Source organism: Thermobia domestica, chromosome 11 (genome assembly GCF_964235325.1).
Source record: "Thermobia domestica chromosome 11, izTheDome1.hap1.1, whole genome shotgun sequence".
NCBI lineage: Eukaryota > Metazoa > Arthropoda > Insecta > Zygentoma > Lepismatidae > Thermobia > Thermobia domestica.
Window position 1 is genome coordinate 244,355,948 of NC_137464.1, and position 22,069 is coordinate 244,378,016.

General features: G+C 36.2%; 1 protein-coding gene across 3 annotated transcripts in view; it reads right to left on the minus strand.

The window, feature by feature from the left end:
- The window catches only part of stet (rhomboid serine protease stem cell tumor), a 1,160,693-nt gene that overhangs the window by 142,109 nt on the left and 996,515 nt on the right, over positions 1-22,069 (minus strand). Inside the window, exon 1 of one of the 3 annotated variants that reach the window (XM_081731926.1) lies at positions 12,280-12,488. The exons of the other annotated variants lie outside the window; for them this stretch is intronic. Coding sequence (XP_081588052.1) covers positions 12,280-12,372 — 93 coding nt within the window. The 5' untranslated portion in view covers positions 12,373-12,488. Of the gene's footprint in view, positions 1-12,279; positions 12,489-22,069 lie in introns of those variants that run through there. 3 annotated transcript variants of the gene reach the window in all.

Here is a 22,069-nt window from a genome sequence, read left to right on the forward strand (position 1 = left end):
GCTTGTCTCCGATATAGTAAGCAAAGTAAAGTTTGGATCCCACTTTCAGCAGAAAGACCATGTCTCGTGTAGCTTCGGAGCTGAGAAGGAACAACCTCCAATCAATCAGTCAGTCAGTCAATCAAAAGGTCGGAGCTGAGAAGGAACAATCTCCAATCAATCGATCAATCAATCAAAAGGTCGGAGCTGAGAAGGAACAATCTCCAATCAATCAGTCAATCAAAAGGTCGGAGCTGAGAAGGAACAATCTCCAATCAATCAATCAATCAAAACAATCTCCAATCAATCAGCCAATCAAAAGGTCGGAGCTGAGAAGGAACAATCTCCAATCAATCAATCAATCAATCAATCAATCAATCAAAAGGTCGGAGCTGAGAAGGAACAATCTCCAATCAATCAATCAATCAATCAGTCAATCAAAAGGTCGGAGCTGAGAAGGAACAGTCTCCAACCAATCAATCAATCAATCAATCAAAAGGAAAGTGATAGCCATGGAGCTTTTGGGAACACGGTGGCTCAGTAGTAGAACAGTTACCTTTAGTGTGTGGGGTTCCTGGTTCGACCCCCTACCAAGTAAGTTTGTGGTGGACAACATTGGGTCCATCGGTTTTCTAGGAGTACTCCCGTGTCTTCCTACATTCTCATTCCATAATTTCCTTCTTATAATCACCCGTCTCCCTTAATCTAAAGAGCATTATCACGGGACGTTATACTCAAAGATTCCATTTCATTAATTTCCGCTATTTACCCCCCAAGAGACACCAACTCCATCTACAGAGCACAATTTAAATTAATTCTAATGAAATATAAGCTTACCCCCGCTTATCAGATTCGTTCTTTAAAAAACTTAATTTTATACAACGTGATCTATTTCTTCTTTCTTTTTCTTTTAAGTTTCGAAAGAAAAAGAAAAATACTGGAATAATTTGTTATCTATACGAAGCATATAATTACATCCGTTTCTCATATCCGCTAACACCAGGAAATTGCAAATTGTACATTTCTTATCTTTACAATCAGTTTGCTTATGAGAAATCTTCGTACGTAGTTGAGAGGAAAGTTTGCTTCGTAATTACAACATTTCCAATTTACCACCATCACAGACGATCTTTTAAACAGATTTCAAAATATATAGTTTCTCTGATTTTTCACGCTAGCGTAAATCTTATCCCAGATTATTTTCTGTAATTAAAATTCCATTTTGACTTTCTATGTATTAGAGCTAGTTACTAAGTCATCTAATCCAGTGGTTCTCAACCTGATTCCTATCACAACCCCCATTTTATCACATCCTCTTTCCAGCGACCCACTTATAATTTATCGTTTGTAATAAGCTTGTGTGGCACTATTAATATACCTATTGCGAAGACTTTACGATATCCATCTATTTCTATAATAGTAGAATCCATTTCGTGTATATAGTGGATACAGTAACTTTCCTAAAAGCGAATGGATTAAAACTGACAAGTCTTTGCAACTGGTTTTCTGTAACGAAGACTTAAGAAGCCTTATCACTGCGAAATTAAAATACCGCTAATTTTACAGTAAATATGTGATATCTTCAAATAGATAAAAGAGAATCGAAAAGTGGAACAAGACCTCCCTAGACAATATTATAGGGGATACAGTTATCATGACTCATTTATCTGCTTTCGATTTCCAACCATTTAGAAAATCGGCATTTATTTTCGCGTTTCTAAATAACTGCAAACGGAAAACTACTAGGTGACTCGTGATAACAATACCTCATTAGAAATAACATCGTCTAGGGAGGTCTTGATCCACTTTTCGATTATCTTTCATCTATTTGAAGATATCACATAATTACTGTAAAATTAGCGGTATTTTAATTTCGCAGTGAATGGGACTCGTAAGTTCTGGCTGAGTAAGAAAGAAGAATGTTCTAGTCTGGCATCTGCTGCTTTAAAAGTAATAATTCCATTTGCTACATCGTACCTGTGCGATAGTGGTTTCTCTTCCATGCTAAGCATTAAAACAAAGACAATAAATCACTTATCAGTTGAAAATGACTTGATGATGTGCATCACGAAGATTGAACCGGACATTGCCGCACTAGTATAATATTTAATCATATTTCAATATGCAGGTTTCGTTGCATTTGTGTTTTTTCTGGTATTTCAATATGCGGTTCCCAGTTTCATATCGTACCTCTTTCATCTAAATTGATTTTTTTAAAGAACTCTGCGTCTGTTCAAAATGTTTAGTAGACCTATTTTTTGTTGTTTTTAACAGTATATATAAAAGTAAAAACATGTCTATCAGAACATAATTCAAATTAATATTCAAAAATATTTTTCGGTATTAGACTCTAATTATATTTTTCTCTTACGCTTATCTTCGTTACCCTCTTGCGACCCCCAGGTTAAGAAACTCAGATCTAATCTCGTGTGATAATACATAGCTCCTTTAGTTTTATTAGGATTCTCTTAAAAACTGAAAATAATTAAATTTTATTCAGATTCTACAGTATGATTATAGTTTTAACATTGTGTACGGAGAGGAAAATGTTTAAAAAATGACGTATCAATCCATAGATCTAATTAAGAACAAAATTATGATTATGACTTTGAATCCTCGTGCGCACTTTTCGAAAGAAATCGAGAACAATCAATTTTATTGCAGGGGCGGATCAATTGCTCCGATCTCCCCCTCCCCACAAGACGAAACTTTCTTATTTTATATATAAATAAAATCCATTCCAGAGTTTGGAGCTGTTAAAAGTAGTTCTAAGAAGCAGTATTACAACTCACCCCCCCCCCCAGAAATCCAGCCTGGATCCACCCCTGTTTTAAGTATAAAATAATGCACTACAATAATTGTGCCACCTATTGGGATGAAGTTGATGCTTTTTATTACGCCACTATAGGAAGACCGCGGCGACTCAAAGCTTGGGATCTATACCAATCATTGAACTGCCTGGTCTCACGTGTGATAGATCGGAAGAATTCGGTACGATTCGTGGGAAGGAATGCTTAGTAGTACAGCACTGATCTTTAATTCGAGAAGTTCCTGGCTCGATCTGGCCCTGTGAGTTTATAGTGGGTAATACAAGCATGTCCGTGACATAGCGGCAGCACGTACAACGAATATTTCAAAGGCTTTGGGCATTAGAGAATGTCTTTATACATCTTATAGCTCCTACGTTGCACCTCGTAGTCTCTTAAAATCACACATTTAATTATAACGTGCGCCCACATCACACAGTGTTGCTATACCGTATAACTTTCCGTGTTACCTTCAAACTTCTGTGACCCACATAATACTCGTGTATTGTGGGTTGCAGCCCATCTACATTTACTTCACGATATAAAAGTAGCTTGAGGCATCTTTAGTAAACATCTGTAAACGAGGCTAAGTGAGCGAGAAATAAGGGCAAAGATACAAATTTCAAAAGACATTAGACACAGAAACAAAATGAATAGTTAAATAATAACTATCATAGATATTCTGCCATTATTGCTACGTCACTTGCCGCAACTCAAACTTCCATGCTCCACGATCTTCCACTGACATCTTCGTCTTCACGTATGATTTTGCTGATTTGATATCGTCTATTAATTGTAGTCTCCTTCACCCCCTCCCTCTCTTTCCTGCCAACATACCCTCTAGCACGTCTTTCATGATACAGTTTCTTCTTAGCCAATATTCCAACCAGTCTCTCCTTTTCTTCTTAAGAGTCTTCATCCCGGCGAAATTAAAATACCGCTAATTTTACAGTAATTATGTGATATCTTCAAATAGATAAAAGATAATCGAAATGTGGAACAAGAGCGCCCTAGACAATATTATATTGCGTGAGGTACCGTTATCACAAGTCACCTAGTGGCTTTCCGTTTTCAGCTGTTTAGAAACGCGAAAATAAATGCCGATTTTCAAAATGGCTCGAAATCCAAAGCAGATAAGTGAGTCGTGATAACGGTATCTCATGCAAAATAATATTGTCTAGGGCGCTCTTGTTCCACATTTCGATTATCTTTTATCTATTTGAAGATATCACAATTACTGTAAAATTAGCGGTATTTTAATTTCGCCGGGATGAAGACTCTTTATAATATCTAAAATTTTCTTTTTCCTCCCCACTGTTTGTAACACCTTCTCATTCGTTTTCCGCTTGACCCAACTAATTCTCTCTATTCTTCTCCACACCCACATTTCGAAAGCTTCCATTAGTTTCTTTTATCATTTTTGCGTATTGCACATGTTTCTGACCCATACAGTACAATACTCCACACGAAGCATTTTATGAGTCTTTTACTCAACTCTTTATTCAAGAGAGGTCGCACAAAATAGTCCTTTCTTCCTCATAAAGGCTTCTTTCGCCATTTCTATACTTGGTTTTATTTCACGTTCCCACTTCATATTATCACTAATAATACTTGGACAATGTTTCGTGTAGTGCACTAATTTAGCTGTAAAAAAAAAATCTGGAACGGCTATAATGCATATGGCTTCTGATCTAATTTGTATACTTAACTGCTGAATATCTAAGTAAATATTTTCATGAAGGGCGTTCCGATCTAACTATATCACTAAGGTAGTGTATTTTGTGAACGAAGCAGAAAGGAGGACATTATAAAAGAAATTTGAAAGACAGAATCTCATTTGAATGTAGATATAGAGAAAGAATGGAGAAATTAACAGGAAGGAATGAAAACTCAAATTGTAGTATACCGGTTTCCTGTCATATTCAGTTTAGATAGCTGAGTATCGAAAGACAAATAATACGATGTTATTTAAGGATAATGAAGCTAAATTAATATGTGGCGGTATAAGAATATTTAAGGGTTGCCCATGAGCAGAGGCGGATCTAGAAATAAAAACTGGGAGGGCAGCCAGACCCTAGAATATGATATCATGAGATTACTAAACTTTCAAAAATATATAAATAATAGCTTAAATTATTTTTGTCACTCAAAATCTGCGGTGGCCGCGGTGGCTCAGTGGTAGAGTGTTCACCTCTGGTGCTTCGAGTCTCGGGTTCAAACCCTGCTCCCGCCAAGTGAACTTTGTGGTGGACAAACACCGTGTGCGTGTGTTTTCTCGGCGTTCTCCCGTTTCTTCACTCCACTTTCTTCATTCCACCATTTCATTCATCTCTCATCATCACCGTCTCGTTCAGCCTAACCGGCATAACCGTGGGACGTAAAGATAAAATATTTCATTTAATTTTCAAAATCTGTGGCGGGAGGGGCAAGGCATGCACAGCCCCAGACTAGATCCACCACTGCCCACGAGACTATACAGAGCTCTTCCAACAGAAACAGCCTAAATCCTTGTCTCGTAAGTAGTGTTGTAAATAGAAAAAAAACGGTTCGTATTTTTTCAGAAATGTACGTTTTTTTTAGAAAAAAAAACATTGGCTCTCGTTTTTTTTCTAAATTTCGTTTTTTTTCAAACAGTCATTTGTAATGCATCTTACGTCTATTTAAGTATGAAATATTTTTATGTAGGTGTAATCACCATAAAATGCAACATAAATTAAACGCTAGATACTGATACGCTACAAATATTTTACAATTTACATGAATACCATACCTATTAACAATTCGGGTTTCAGCAGTTTTCATCAATATCAACTAAGAAATAAAAGTAGAAATGAAATTTTGTTTTTTCGTGAATGCAGGCCCTTCTTTAATAAGTACGAAAATAATGTCACGAGCAGTATAAAATTCCAATAACTTGTCTAAAGCTAAAAACTAATACGAATTTGCCTAATAGTATTTTTCTAAATGTCATATATAAATAATTTGTCGACTAGATATATATGATATGCAGAGCCGGCTCTACAATATATGCCGTGGCGTATTTACGATTTTGTTTCGGGAGGGGCTTTGCTAACTTTCGAGGGGATTTGCCTCAAAATGTGAAAATTCTGCAAGATATTTCATATACTTTACTATAGTAAGTAAGATTTCGGGGGGGGGGGGATTAAGCCCGAAGCTCCCCTAAATACATCACTGTATATATGCAACACGTGCATTTGCGTGGAACGGCAAGATTGGATGGTCCGGCAAAATCTGTCATAAGTATATTATTTAAATTAAATATTTCTTGTTTAAAACAGACTTCATGATGATGGTAGTTACATTTACTAAGCTGACCTATTAGAATACTACATTCATAAATTATGTTTAGGTTGCATTAGTTTAAGGCCACATGGACAATCCTAAAGCAAATGGTCGAATAAATCCGAGCACAAATTGCTTGATTGTTGTCAAATGCAAGAATTCAATTCTCGATTAGTAGTGAATATCTGTTCCATTTATTAAGTTATCACAGTTTTGATATGAAAGTAGTCTTGTTTTTGTCAGAAGCAAGTTCCTTATCATTGAAGATAGAAACATTTTAAAAAAAATAATGTTAGAAGATGTAGAAGAAAAATCAAGAAATAAAGATAAAAAAGCTAGTTGCACTGGAATTGCAAACTGATACATTGAGATTGAAGCTCGATAGTGAATTCTATAAAAAGGATTACCATCTTTCCTCTGCAGGTGTGTTTGCTTTATCTTTCACTATCATAATAGATTAACATTTAAAGAAAAAAACAGACACAACGGAATTGCATTTTTAGTAAGTATTTAAGCCTTTCTGAGTGCGACTGCACTTACCCTCACCTTTGTTGTTCATGCTGGAGTAGCATACTTAAAATCGTGACTTCTAAGATTTGTTCTTTCTGGAGAAAGGGGGAGGCGGCAAATTATGCCATTGCACGACAAATTGACTAGGACCTGAATATAGGATGACTCAATTTGAAGTAATGCAGGGTGTTTCAAAATTAATATTAGGGTTTTGAAACTTTGTAGTATCTATTACAATTAACTTACAATTTTAATAGACCTACAATTACAATTACAATTATATATATAACTTACAATTATATCAATTGAAAGAGCAACTAAACCAGTTTTGTACGCACGCATGTACAGGTATTGTTTCTTCTGTCTGCCGTTAGAAAGAGCAAGTAGCAAAGATGGAGACTAGAGAGCAGAAAGCTTTTTGTGTTTTAATAAAGACTGAACCTGTACAGTGCAACCGTCTGTGTGAAGAATATTAAGGAGACGCTTGCAATTACGTCTTTATTGTTTGCAGTTGCTACAGGTCTAAAGCCTACAGACTACGGTTTACGTGCCAATTTCGCAAGTGAAATATTCCTGCATAACAATGAAGATTTTCTGGATCGAGTCGTCTTCAGTGATAAATCGACTTTTCATCTAAGAGCTAATGTGAACACTCATAATGTTTGCATCTGACCGTCAGCAAATCCTCAGGAGATGGTACAATTGAAACGAAACTCCCCTAAATTGAATGTGTTTTGTGCCATGTGGCGGAAAATTTATGGGCCTTTCTCGCCTATCGACCAGATGTGTGCCGCGTGAAGAATGAATCTCACATTGAGCACTTGTAGCAAAGACTGTTTGAGGTGCTCTTTTACTTGATGCATTGCTTATAATTGCACGTAAAATGTAATAAGTACTACGAAGACTTAAAATTTCAAAATTTATTTTGAAACACCCTACATTGCTCACCAACAGTGTTGGAACTAAGATGTAAAAAGGAGAGAAAATTTTTCTTATGAAGTTATTGTTTACAACGATATTATTATTAGTCGAGACTATAACTACAACAACAACACGAGTTAGTAGTCAAAAAAATGTAATCAAATGTATACTCGGTGGCCCAGGTGGCCAAAGTGGCACACACAGGTGTGTCACTTCACTTGTTTAATCCGCTCCAGTGTGGACACTAATATATCGGGATATTAAGATACCGGGATATTATTCTTGCAAAATGTGGTTGGACTATAGTTTAACATATTAATTTCTTTTTCTTCTGGTGTCGAATTTCCTTCTCAAATTTCACCCCAGTCAAAAATTCGAGAATTTTCTAATTTCGAATTTCCTTTACTTTTTTCCCTTGTAGCTTCCTTCGTTGTAGAAAGACATCCTTAAGACTTGCCAAGTAGATACCTCGGATGGATACCTAACTGTTGACATCAATTAGACGGGCCTGCACGCAGTGTTGCCAATTAGGGAAATTAAAATTCTCTTATATTTGGGCAAAAAATTAGGAATTTTTGTTTATAAATCCGTACCTATACGTCCGAGTGCAAGTCAACTTACGCCAATCGAACATTTGTTCTTACTTAACAAACGAAAGTACAGATCGTTACAATGGGGTAATTAGGGGGCGCACGTAAAATTCGTATTTAGGTTCTAGCCCTTGATTTTTCTAATTTTCCCTTACTTTTTTGTTTACCGTAATATATTATTGGTAATTAGAAGCTTTGTTCCTTAAATATCGTCATAATACTTGTAGGATATATTAGTAGAGTACCAATGTTTAATCTAAGATAGTTTGCGTCTGTTTGGTAGGAGTGTTGCCAGCTACAGAATATTTTAATTTCAGATTTTAGGGGAAATTTTGGAAAAATTATATGTTTTGTTTCTATTATTTCCCTCTTGTTGGCTATATCGGAACAAACGTACTAGTATCTGGAAGTCTCGTCTTTGCTCTACAAAACCCACTATAGAAACTTTAAATAGGATAATTAGGGGAAGTACAGTTGAGGTTTACAGTGGACCTTGTTCTCTAATTGGAAAGATAATTGTGATTTTTTTTAAAGGTAGAATGAGATATTTTTTACTGACATGCTTACTTTATTATATATCGTCACAATATTTGAGGGATACCAAAGCTTATTTTAAGATAGTTTGTGTGTGTCTGATAGTAGTGTTGCTAGCTACAAAAAATTTTAATTCCAGATTTTAGGGGCAAATTTTGGAAAATATTCTCTTTTTTATTTTTATTATTTCCTTCTTGTTGGCTACATTCGAACAAATGTACCAGTGTCTAACAGCCTCATCCTTAGCCTACACAGCGCACCATAAAAAGTTTTACTAGAATAATTAGGGGAAGTACAGTTGAGGTTTATAATAAACCATGTTCTGGAAATAGTAAGAAAATGGTGAATTTTTAAAGTAGAATGAGATTTTTTTTTTTTAAATTTCATGCTTACTTTGTTATATATCGCCATGATACTTGTAGCATATATTCTTGGAGCACTACGGTTTATTTTCAGATAGTTTTCGTCTGTCTGATGGCAGCGTTTCCAGCCAAAACAATTAATTCCCGCTATTAGGTGAAAAATTCGGAAAATTTCCCTTTTCCCCTCTATTATTACCCTCTTACTGGCTACATTGAAAAAAGCGTACCACTACCTGAAAGCTTCCTCTTTGCCCTACAGAACGCACCATAAAAAGTTTCAATAGGATAATTAGAGAAGCTGTACCCCGGCATATTTGATTTTTGCTTCTGAGGCGTAAAAAGTGTCAAAATTTCATGTGTATGACAGAATTTTTTCTTTCCCTCTTTGAATGAAAGCCAGCGACTTCAGGATTTCACTGTACCTTGTCAACACACCAAATATGTTTTTTGGTTACTTGAACCCATATAGCAGCAGTGGTGCTAGAATTTTTTTTTTTTTAATTTCGGTTAGGGAATTTTTTGTAAATTTTCACCCCTACATTTCACTCAATAATTTCGCACCCGTTGGCAACACTGCAATACAATTTACACCAAAAAAATAGCCACATCCATTTTCTTAAAAACAAGGCCTTAACCATATCAATCGAATGAATAGTTTTTGAGCAATAAGTCACTAACTGGAAATGTAGGAAAACGCCAAAAATGACTTGGGGTCGAAAGGAATAATCACACAATTTTGCTCGTATAGGTACAAAGAAACAAACGATTTGTAAGTTACGAGGGCTTCGACTCAAGTTCTATTGATTATTTCAATAATCTGCAACATAAATCAATAAATAATAGTTGCCAGAAAAAAAACAGACTTTTGAAAAAAACATGAAAAAGAACGATGTTTTTTATTGAAAAAAAACTTCACAGAAAAAAAACCGTTTTTTTACAACACTACTCGTAAGTAATCTTAACAGTAATACGAAAACAAAAAATCTCAGAACAAAAAAAGTTTTTGTAGAGAACAATCTAGAGTGAATGTCAAAACAGTTTTTGATCTGAAATTTGATATTTCCCAACGTCACTGATTCTTTTATCTTCTTGGCTTGACTTTGCTACAACTTACGAGTTAATAATAATGCTTTACATACAGAGAACTACGAGAGAAAGAATTTATTTTTTTATCAGGAGGGTTAGTGGCATAGTTAGAATAATCCTGGAGAAACTCGAGACCCCTTTAATTAATAAAATAATAATAATAATAATAATAATAATAATAATAATAATAATAATAATAATAATAGTAATAAACTACTGTCTTTCTTACTAACTAAACTAATTTTTGATAGAATTATGCAAGCTTTGTTGTCAGCAAGGGCGCCCATGTTGTGGTTTCCAAGGGGGGGAGGGCAAGGTACAAGCGATGTTTCAAATATAGTTTCAAATTTTGCTGTAACTAATGTAAAAATTCTATTGGGTTTTCGACATTCCCAAGTACAATTTCCTCTCAGGGAAGGGCGAGCGCCCCACCTTGTTCCCCTGATGGGCGCCCTTGGTTGTCAGCCTCTCCGAAACACAGATTTGCCGTACGGTGTTATGCAGATTGATAACTAAGACGTTTTTAATATGAAACGTTAAATAAGACAATGTCACAAGTAATCTATTGATAAATTTTAACATTTTCTTCAAAGTTTAAAGATACCTTACAAGTGGCACGTGCGACATCTTTAAGAGCGTATATAATGTTACAGCTAGAAAAAGAAAACCAACAAAAATATGTATAATCTGCTGGTTAATAGTAATCATTTTTCTTAAACAACAAGTTAAAGCAAAAAATATATATATAAATAGGGATGCGCACGAGACGAGACGAGACAATTTTCCTGACAAAATTCGAGTCGAGACACAGCTTTTCCAATAGAAAAATATACGTTTTTTGAGTCGAGACATCATTTTTGCAGCACATTTTCGAGACGAGACAGCTTCGAATCTTGTCTCATGCGCATCCCTAAATATAAATTATTATTGGCAAAGTACGTCCTTCAAGTCAATTATGAATTACTAGCAGAATGCCCGTTCTTCGCATGGGGTGAATACATTTCATTTTGGACATAAAGGGCACCAAAACTGTCACCAATTAACTTATGGACTCCAAAAACTATGAATTCGACACTTCCATTCCGGTCATTTCCAATTATTTTTACATGTCACCGTCTCCCTTTAGAGGTATTAATCGGGGCCGAATTTAAACTTAACCAGAATTGGAAGTGTCACTGTTCATCTCAGCGACCCCGAAAATTATGGATTTGACACTAATATAGGACATTTTTAATCATTTTTATATACATCTCCCTCCTCCCCTACGTTTTACCGTCAAACTGAAATGACAAAAAACATCCTAGGCCGAACCTCATCTATATTGAAAATTTGATCGAGGACAGTCAGGTGGTTCATGAATTATTAAATCACTTTCATTTATATATATATATATATATATATATATATATATATACACATATATACATATACATATATATATATATACACATATATATATATATATATATATATATATATACATGTATACATGTATATATATATATGTATATATATATATATATATATATATATATATATATATATATATATATATATATATATATATATACCCCTATTTATAGATATAGATAGATCAATTTGTAGAACTTAGTTCCGAAAAGAATTTAAAAAATTTACAAACAATTGAGGAACTCAGAATGTATAATATTGTTAAAAATACGTAAGTAGGCCACCCACTTCTTTTTCGAAGAATTCTATATTCTTATTCATAGATTAAATTAGACCAAACAATTGTGAATGTCAATTGAGACCTGTTTGAAGCTGAACTATTAAAAGTTTTTTAGGTGCTCTAGCGACAATAGTCTTTTGAGGAAAATAGGTAATTAATACACAAAATAATAAATAGAAAAGAAAGACGTAGGAGTGTTAATTATAACATTATCCTACAAGAGTCCCATCCTTAACTGCTTCACAAGCCTGTATTAACCGCTAAAAATTTTGATATTCTACTGGGAGTCGAACCCGAGACCTCGTGTACTGAACATCCGGCTAACAATGAGAGTACTAATGCACTGAAACTGTCATCAAACAACCGGAACGCAATACGTTTCGCCATCACATGCAACAAGAACTTAAAACATAAAACTGGCCAGTTCTTGAGAATCACATGGTTGATGAAACAAGGCGCAAGCATGTACAGAAACGAGGTGACACTGAAGTACTTACCTGCTCCCCGGTCAGCCACTGCATTCGAGGGGAGGCGTTGACGGTGAAGGTAGGTCGTTCGGAAGTGTCGGGGATCTCGTTTTCCAATAGCATTGAAGCGAGGTCGTCGGCGTCGCATTCTCTGAAGAATGTGTGGTGAGCAAGTCTGAGTCTGCTCTCCTCTCTCGCCTACAACTGACGATCCAGGCACCTTTTTCCCGAATCCGACGAGGCCACGACTAACACACACACACACACACACACGTTTATATACTCTCTTTCTTTCTTTCTCTCTCTCTTTCTCTCTCACACACACATACTGTTCTATGTACCTCCTTCTCTGGTCTCATCTCAAACACAGACGAGTTTCTACAAGTTTAAAATCTTCCGTTCGCCGTCCTTCCTGGCTCAAAGCCAAAAATTTTTCGCGTAGACAAAACGGGAAGAATTTCCCTCCCGCTCCAGTTTTTGTTGTTACAAATTTTCACTTTTGCAACACTGTGCAACAGCAGCCCAGAGAGGTATTTTCCCACGTCTCTTTCCCAACGAGAGAGAAAAAAAACAAGAAAAAAAAGAGAAATAAAATAGGGGACAGCAAATCGACCCTGCTGCTGATGGTATGATGACCTTGACACTGTCGGCTCTTTAAATGGTTACTTCCTTTTTTCTTTTCTTCTTCTTCTTCAAATGGTTTGTTTACATTAAATGTTAAAGAGGAGTAGGTATTATAGGCATGTTGCAACTTGATTGCATCGTTGTCGCTTAGCTGCGGGGCAAAAGACTGAAGGTCGTTATCGGAATATTTTACATGATACATTTCTTGTGCGCAAGATACGCATCATTAAGACTGCTTTGTAATTGATCTTACTAACTTTTATATAATCAGTAAAGCCCATAGGATTAGCTAGAAGAGAGCCAGGTCCGACTGAAATACCGCTGCCTTCCTCCGTCCCTCCCAGGAACAGCCCATAGGGGGCCAGCGTATAGCAGCCGGTTTGTGGCACTCATACCTTCGGGGGTAATGTGTGGTCAGTACATCGACTCCTTTCACCCTCAATGCTGGCTTTCTAGACTGGAATTCGCCATCCCCTTATTTTACGTAACTCCCCAGTTGTTCTCACGACGTTGTGTGGTTGCCGTAATATCATTTGGTGAATACGGACAATCCAGTGACCAAACCCGGCACTGCTGGACTTCGCTACTCTCACGAGAAGATATACTCTAATACGGCTACCGCGGTATTCTAGTGCAATCTAGATGACAATGTGCTAAGGATATCATATTTCGCGCAAAGTGATTTTGTATTACCTTTTGTATATTTAATACTATTACTTCGTCCACTTACCCACCTTTTGTTTCCTACATTCGGCTTTGAAACCTGCTACACTGTGACAGTGGGTGTATACCAGGGGCGCACCAACGGAAGAGTTCAACGCGTCCGGACCCTCCAAAACTTGGTAACTCGACATATATTTGTACATTTTATTTAAAAAATATATAGGGCCTATACTTATTTAGCAGAGAAATTATTGGTGTACCTAAACATTTTGATCTTACGCTTCATTTCTATTCTTTCTGTCCTTATAAAAACAATCTAGTTCTATTGTATTTTACTGCAAATATAAGTGGCAATATTTAAAAATTACTTATTCTCTTCTCGAGTGTAAAATAATACTGCTTCATAGAGGTAGTATCTTGAAGCATTAGACCCCCACCCAAGAAAAATCTTTGTGTGCGCCTGGTTTGGACTCTCAAAATTGCGCTTCTCAAATCCACAGATAAAACCAAAGATGGGCGAAGCAATTGCTATTAAGTTGCCAAGCATAGTGCAAGGGCAATGGGGACTGCGGGTTGAGACAGAGCAAGTCTTGTCCATGAAACGAGACAGACCTTTTTCAATAGAAACAGTTAGGCCTCTATACGGACGAGACAGTCTTAAAACTACTCTCGTGGGAAATTCTAGTCAGAATAAACACTAATAAATTTGCAACAAGACCTTCTGAAAGGTACTTTTAATTCTCAGAAAGGGCCATAGTCCCCCCCCCCATTGCAAAATATTCTAGTTACGCCAACAGTAAAGCACCCGATTGTCTGAAATTAAATCCTTTAATCAATACAAAGCTACATCCCGGAGATTTTGTGTTTCCCGTCCTTATGGAACGCAAGGTTTTGAAAGATGGGACCAACTAATAAACTAACGTTGGTTCCATACCACCTCTGGTGCATGGAGTCCGTGGCTCGATCCCGGCTCGTACCAAGTGGGTTTTATGGTAAAGAAACACCGTACATATGTTTTTTTTTTTCGGTGATCTCCCGTTTCCCCACTTTCTTCATTCCACCATCTCGTTCATTCCTCATCACCGTTTTTCTTAACCTCGGAGGATAATTTTACGAAGTTAAACTTTAAAAATGACTTTATTGTATAAATCATTAACTGCACTAGTGAATGTTTAACACCATGTAACGTTACATCATTTTTATTTTAATGCATGTATATTTATTCCACCCGCTCGCAAATTGTTAACAGATCAACTTAGTTGGTTACAGAGCTATGAATAAAAGTTGATTTCTTTTTCAAATCACGCCAAACGTTTATACATCATAAAGAGTTAATATTCTTGTTAGAACAAGAGTTATACATATTACTGCCCTAAAGTAGCCATATACCGGTAGCTGTCTGATTAGTAATATAGCTAGATTATATGGATCCGAACCACATGAGCTCTCGACGGGAATCGAACCCGGGGTCCCATACCAAAGGCGCGTACGCTAACAGTTTCGCCACGTGGGAGATCGAAGAGGGAGTAAAAGGGGTGGGGATGGGTCTCTATTCTTGAGACACTGAATGGATATTGATATCATGCGCTCTGTTACCCTAATACTATCAATGAAAATAGCCACTCTATTAGACTTTCGGTGGTTATGCATAATGTTGAAAGTCTAAATATTAAATAATACAAAATTAAGCTGTTTCGTCAAAATTTCCGAAAGAATTCGCGAAAAAAAAAAAAAAAAAACTGTCCTGTTTGTGCTACTTTAAGCTACTATGTAAAACTTTTTTTCTTTTTCTTTTTAATGAACTTCCATTATGACATGATGACAAGTCATCAGACGTAAAAGAAAAAAATGATTGGTGCATAAAAATGTTTTCTAGACAACATTAGTGTCACACCAGACACATTCGGTAGCCAGAAAGACTTGGCAACCAACCTGAATAGACAGAAAGAAATGGGGAACAAGAGAGGGGAGGGGGGTAAGAAAAAAAAGGAAAGGCGCACACACATATATATTTAAAAAAAAAGTAATGTCGCGCGGCGATCTAAAAATAACAAAAGGCACATACGTAACATCGCTTCCTTACTCACGTTTTTGTTGGTTAACCCCCCTCCTTCTCTTGTCACTTGTAATACGTACAGCAACCCTTAATCGCCCATTGCAACCCTGAACTTACAAAAACATACCTTGCCAAGTTCCTGTTCTTTTTTTCTCTCTCTCTCTTTAATTTCCTCTGTTACGCTTCCTAGCACTCGCTAACAAACCCATTCCTTAAGGGTTGATACCTTCTCTCCCCCTACAAAATATTTTTATTATTTTTGTAACAGCAAAAGTCTTGTGGTGTTAATAGTTTATGTTTTAAAATATACTTTATCTCCACCATGTGAGATTTACTTTTCATTTCCTAAAGACAATAACAGCATCTATTTACCGTAGGACATAAAATTTAAGTATTTTTGGACTAGTCTTTGGGTAATAGTGTTATAAAACTATCCTGCTAGGAGCTAATATGTTTCATATCCCACGTTTTGTTGACACGTCCACGTCTTAATGAAAAGAGACGCTAAACCTGAAATAATTATGGTTAGAACGGAGATTCATTAACGGAGCACCCATTTCTAATACGGACCGTCCCTAAATGTCTCCCATAAGGTTAGTGTAAAGGGACAAGTTTTGCCAATAGATGGCACTACAGTCTTCGTATCTCTCCCAAGTATTTTTACCTTTCACGAAAACTTACAATTTCTCTTACAAATTTCAACCTAGAGACTTCATTTTTTTTTTAGAGAAGGAACTTCATAACCTATCGAAGAGAACAATCCGTGCCGAATTTTTATTTAGAATTTTTTTTCGTTGTTGAAACAGTTCCATTGTTAAAGATTTGGCTATCCATTTCAACAATCAAGATATTTCAACAATGAAGAAAATTCTAAATAAAAAATCGGTACGGATTATTATTGCCTTCGATATATTATGAACTTCCTTTTCTAAAAATTTGAAGTCTGTAGGTTGAAATTTGCAAGACAAAATTGTGAATTTTCGTGAAAGGTAAAAAAATACATGGGAGAGATACGAAGACTGTAGTGCCATCTATCGGCAAAACTTCCCCCTTTAAACCAACCTTAACAAACACATACAAACGCATATAACAACACTATGGCTCCACAAACAAAAATCCTGGCTACGCTACTGCCCCCTCTCCCATATTATGGGGCTTCAAAATCTATTAGTAGGCTAATGAAAATAAAAATGAGTGAATTTCCCTGATATATTTGTATTATTTTTCTGGAGTAACACACAAAGTGTTTCAGATATCTTCTAAATCTTCATTTATAGTAACTTGAGGAGGCCGTGGATATCTTCTGTAATCAAACATACAACTAAAATAGCACTTTCATTTGACGTATATTTCAAAATTATGTCTTATGCTACAGTTAAAATCGTATGGTTAGACATATCAGTAGTTATCTGTAAATGACAACCTCCATCAATTGGCATGGTGACCTCTAATATCAGTACTACTAACCCTGAGTAGACGTAATCCAGCACCAGAGATAGGGTTGCTCGTTTATTTCCCCATGGTTCAAAAAGATGTATACAGAAGTAAATTGGAAATTAAAATAGTTGAGAATTAGGTTGCTAATTGGTTATTTTGAAATTTAGTGTCCCGTTCAGCACCAAGGCTATGCAAAACGTGGAATCCAAACCACATCAGCCCGCAACGGGTATCAACACGGTTCTCCCTCACCAAAGTGGTGTACTAACCAGTTAGAGACATGGGCGCCCCGTGGCTCACGAAAATGTATACGTAATATCGCAAACCACGTATATTAAATACCGGACGTAATATAGAAACCAGGGAGATCCCCCCCTAGAAAATGTTCTTTGGGCGCCCATGGTTAGAGATAGTACCTATATAAGAATGATGTTAATTATAGTTTAATTACAAAAGTAATCATTTGCACACGTCAATTAATTAACATTCCAGCAATATAAGGCACACGGGACTTGTTTTTATACGGAGAGAGAGGTTCTCCGTAGAAGATCTTGCGTTATAATAATGGTTATTCCGTGTTACTGGCAACATTGATGCCGTACCACGCGTACACATACATACACGATATATTCACATATCCACACACATACATGCTTTGTAAAACGTCAAGGTACTGGCATTCGGAGGTGTAGGTGTAGGGGCGTAACCCAGGACTCGCATTGTGGGGACCAAGGGTGTGGACATTACGCTGGCGCCGGGCAGACGCTTGCATGCTCTTTTCGGTTTGTCGTCCTCTCTTGGAGAGAGAGAGAGAGAGAGAAAAGAGAGAGAACATCTCAAACTATAAAAGGGGTCCCCCGTCTAGTATCCCCCCTCTTCCCCGCTTAAAAGAAAAACAAAATTTAAAAAAATAAAACGAAAGAAAAATTCGTCTGTTAGTTCGGTTGCTGTGTGGTTGCTATACACTGTATAGAGATCTATGGTGGTTGTGAATTATGGAATACTCGTCAGTTCGGCCGCCTATTCTCGTTTCGGCATCTATCAACTTCAGTCTGAGTCATGTCCAAAGAATAACGAATGAAAAGAGAAAGTGAAAGAAAGAGAGAGAAACAGCGACAAATAACATATGTAAAGCACGTATTCGTCAGTGTTTACATTATACAAGGGAAATATCCCTGTGTATACAGTAAATTTCCCTTCATTTGTAACATTATTCTTACCACGAATATATAAAAATCCCTTTACAAAAAAATAGAAAAGAAAGTTACTTTATATTCGGAGTTGTTTTTTTTTCTTACTTTAGAATTTTTCGTAGTACTGTGTACTTTCCAATGATATCCGCACTTCCGAGCCTGGCTCTCGGGCGCAATAAATGAACAGAAGCGCGTAGGCTAACGTGCTCGACTTTTGTATACGGGGCCCTGGGTTCAAATCCCGGTAGAATAACATTACGGTGGCTCGGATTCCACCTTAAACTGTAAGTCCACGTCTCGTGTAGCCTTGGTGCTGAAAAAAAAACGCTAAACTTCAAACTATACAAATGAAAATGAACGTGACTGTTTGTGTGACTTAATAACCACCCGACCGATCTCGAATCAAATTGTCAATATAGATCAGGTTCGGGTCGTCTGGGATGGTTTTTTTTTATCATTTCACTTTTTGACGATACAACGTAGGGGAGGGAGAGGGAGAATGTATAAAAATGATCGTTATTAGTGTCGAATCCATAGTTTTCGGGGTTGCTGAGATGAATAGTGACACTTCCGATGCCGTTTAAATTTAAATTCAGCCATGCAGCTTGGGGGAGAGGGATATTATATATATATATAATGATCGAAAATGACCGATATCAGAGAGTGCTCCAGTAATAGTGAAAAGTGACTGTCTAACTATTTTAACACAGCAAAGCAGGACAGTAGTAAACAATAAAGCAAGCCTGTGTGAGTACAGGCCACTATAAGTAAAGTAAACAGGAAGTCAGAGCCTAGCGAGCTACTACGAGTCAAAGTCAGCATCGATTGAGAGCTCAGTGAGCTGCTGCGACTAAGTGAACATCGAGTCAGAGCTCAGTGATCTACTTCAAGTCTGACTTATCATTAACCTGAAGATTAAGGATCGCTGTTTCCAACGAGGTAGTGAGCAGGAATACGTACACGACGAAACACAAGACTGAGTTTGTCTCATCTCCAAATGGTCACGAAACTGGTGTCTCGTCTTGAAAAATGTATATATTTATATTGAGAGAGCTCTTTCGAATGCTCATCACCAAAAATCATGTCTCCCTAATCTTGTGGACAACTCTTATAGTGTCCCCGAGTTCATGCAAGCCCAAATGTCCCTCATTCCCCGCCCCCTCCTAAATTGAAAAATGGGCAATCATACTCTAGCAACAATATGATTTTGGATTAAGGTATGAAAATGTAAATATTTTCCACACATTATAAATAAACTACTTTAGACACGAATTCGATAAGATGAAGTACATATGTCTAATAGGTAACGTATCCAAGAAAACCACGAAAAATTGTAACGTTAAAATGCAAAATTGAAACCACGATAAAATGAATTTATTAATTTTTCATATTTTCCTGGTCGTAGACGTGGTGATTTAAAGATTCATCACATAATAAAACTTATAAAGAATAGACGGATAAACTTAAATACTAAGAAGTATCAACAACAAAGAGTAACGATACTAGTAGGGAAAAAAATAGTAGATCACAGGCATAGTACTACTCCATACAGAAAAGTTTTATTGTCACGACTGATATCAAAAAGATTGAAAGCAGATTATGGTCGCTAACTCGTACCCACAAAATACAGGACATTTACACGGAAGACTACTATAGGTCTTATGGGTGTTGAACGTTCATACTATTAATAAAATACGAACCTTCAATTGATATCCGATGCTGAGATCCAAATCCAAATATAAGATTCTGAGATCTAAGGCTAAATATGAGATTCTGAGATCTAAGGCTAAATATGAGATTCTGAGATCTAACAAGGGACATCACCCAGTTGTCCGGCTCCGATTTCAATGAAATTTTTGTTGCTGATAGAGGACATGTATTCATTACTTGTGATGACAGAAATTTTTGCCATCGTGCATGTTTTCTATTTTTTAATAATTTTTAAAGGTTGTGATCTGGTTAATAGAGATTACTGCAGAAGTCCCTTACTACCCTTTGTAAACGGAGTGTTAATGAAAGAACAACCATGTAGATACGTATAGGGCCTAGGGGGAAGTCGTATGGTACGTATGACCTTGACGGCAGCCATCTTGAAATCCGCCATTTTGAATTAAAATGAAGTTTTGAAAACTGAAAACCATAGCATGTGGCACCAAATTTTAATAGTAAATTTTCCCCAAAAGCCACTGGTATGCTTAGTTTTGTTCTATAGTTAACTAGTATAAATTTATGACTCTTCTAATGTACACGAAACGTCCATTATTCGATCTTTCAAATTGGCAACACTCCTAATTTTCATCGCATGTTTTAAGATTCCAACTGGCACTTTGCAATTGTTTACATGGCTCATGTTTTCTAAATTTATTACATTTTTTTAAGAGCTGCGATTTGTCAGTTCATGAATAGTGTTGGGATAAGCATCCAGCAATCTTTCTGAATTTTGAAGACTTGCCATGTAATTATTAATTTCATAGACAATGTAATTATTTATTTCCTATACCTGCAATTCAAAAACTCGTTTACTGACATGAATCATCGCAAAACGAAAGAACTCCAACTTTGCATTCAGGTAATACCGGAGACGTAGCTTGTAATGGATAGTAGATGAGACGAGAAATCAAATGAAAATTCACTTCAAAAAAGGAAACGAAATATGACTGTTGTGTAAATCAATGGTCTTTTGTTTTGTTTTATACTTATTTGTTTATTGTATATTTATTTATTTATTTTCTATGGCAATATTTTAGCTAGTCAGACAAAAAAGTCATTCGTTTTCTAGTTATTGTTGTCGATGGTTCATGTTTGTAAGATTTACTGTATAATCACTATTGATCGGGAACTCGATTAAGTTACACCTTTTTTATAAACAAGTTACCTGTTTTCATATTTTGTTCATGGTACAAACAGTGTGTTGGGAACAATCATATTACGTCTCTTTGATATTTTCTATCATTGTTGCTGTTCCTTTAAAGTTGTATTTATTAAAAAAAATACTGTTTGTCGTTTGCGCAACATGTAGGCTAAATTTCATGATAATTGTGAGTTCGTGTTACACCAATTTCTTATAATTTCATTTGCATTTCTTTGCATCACATAGGTCCATAGGTTCCTCATGTACTTTGGGTTAAAATAAATAATTACACTGCCTAGGAAATTAATAATAACATGGCAAGTCTTCAAAATTCAGAAAGATTGCTGGATGCTTATCCCAACATTATCCATGAACTGACAAATCGCAACTCTTAAAAAAATGTAATAAATTTAGAAAACATGAGCCATGGAAACAATTGCAAAGTGCCAGTTGGAATCTTAAAACATGCGATGAAAATTAGGAGTGTTGCCAATTTGAAAGATCGAATAATGGACGTTTCGTGCACATTAGAAGAGTCATAAATTCATACTGGTTAACTATAGAACAAAACTAAGCATACCATTGGCTTTTGGGGAAAATTTACTATTAAAATTTGGTGCCACATGCTATGGTTTTCAGTTTTCAAAACTTCATTTTAATTCAAAATGGCGGATTTCAAGATGGCTGCCGTCAATGATACCCTTATCGTATCACTTCCCTCTAGGCATAATATGTATTACCGAAACCTTTATCCACTTATAATCATTAATACGCGGGTTAGAAGCGGAGACAAGGGACTTAGGCACATAGTAAGTATAAACAATTAATATGGCTGTAACTTTTCACCAAATGAGCGCATCTTAAAACTAACTTCACCATTGTTTTCCTGATTAAATTCTAGCCCGAAATTATGTATCATATTACCCTATTCCCATTTAAAAAACTTGACCTTAATTCAAAATGGCGGATTTCAAGATGGCTGCCTCAAGGTCATAC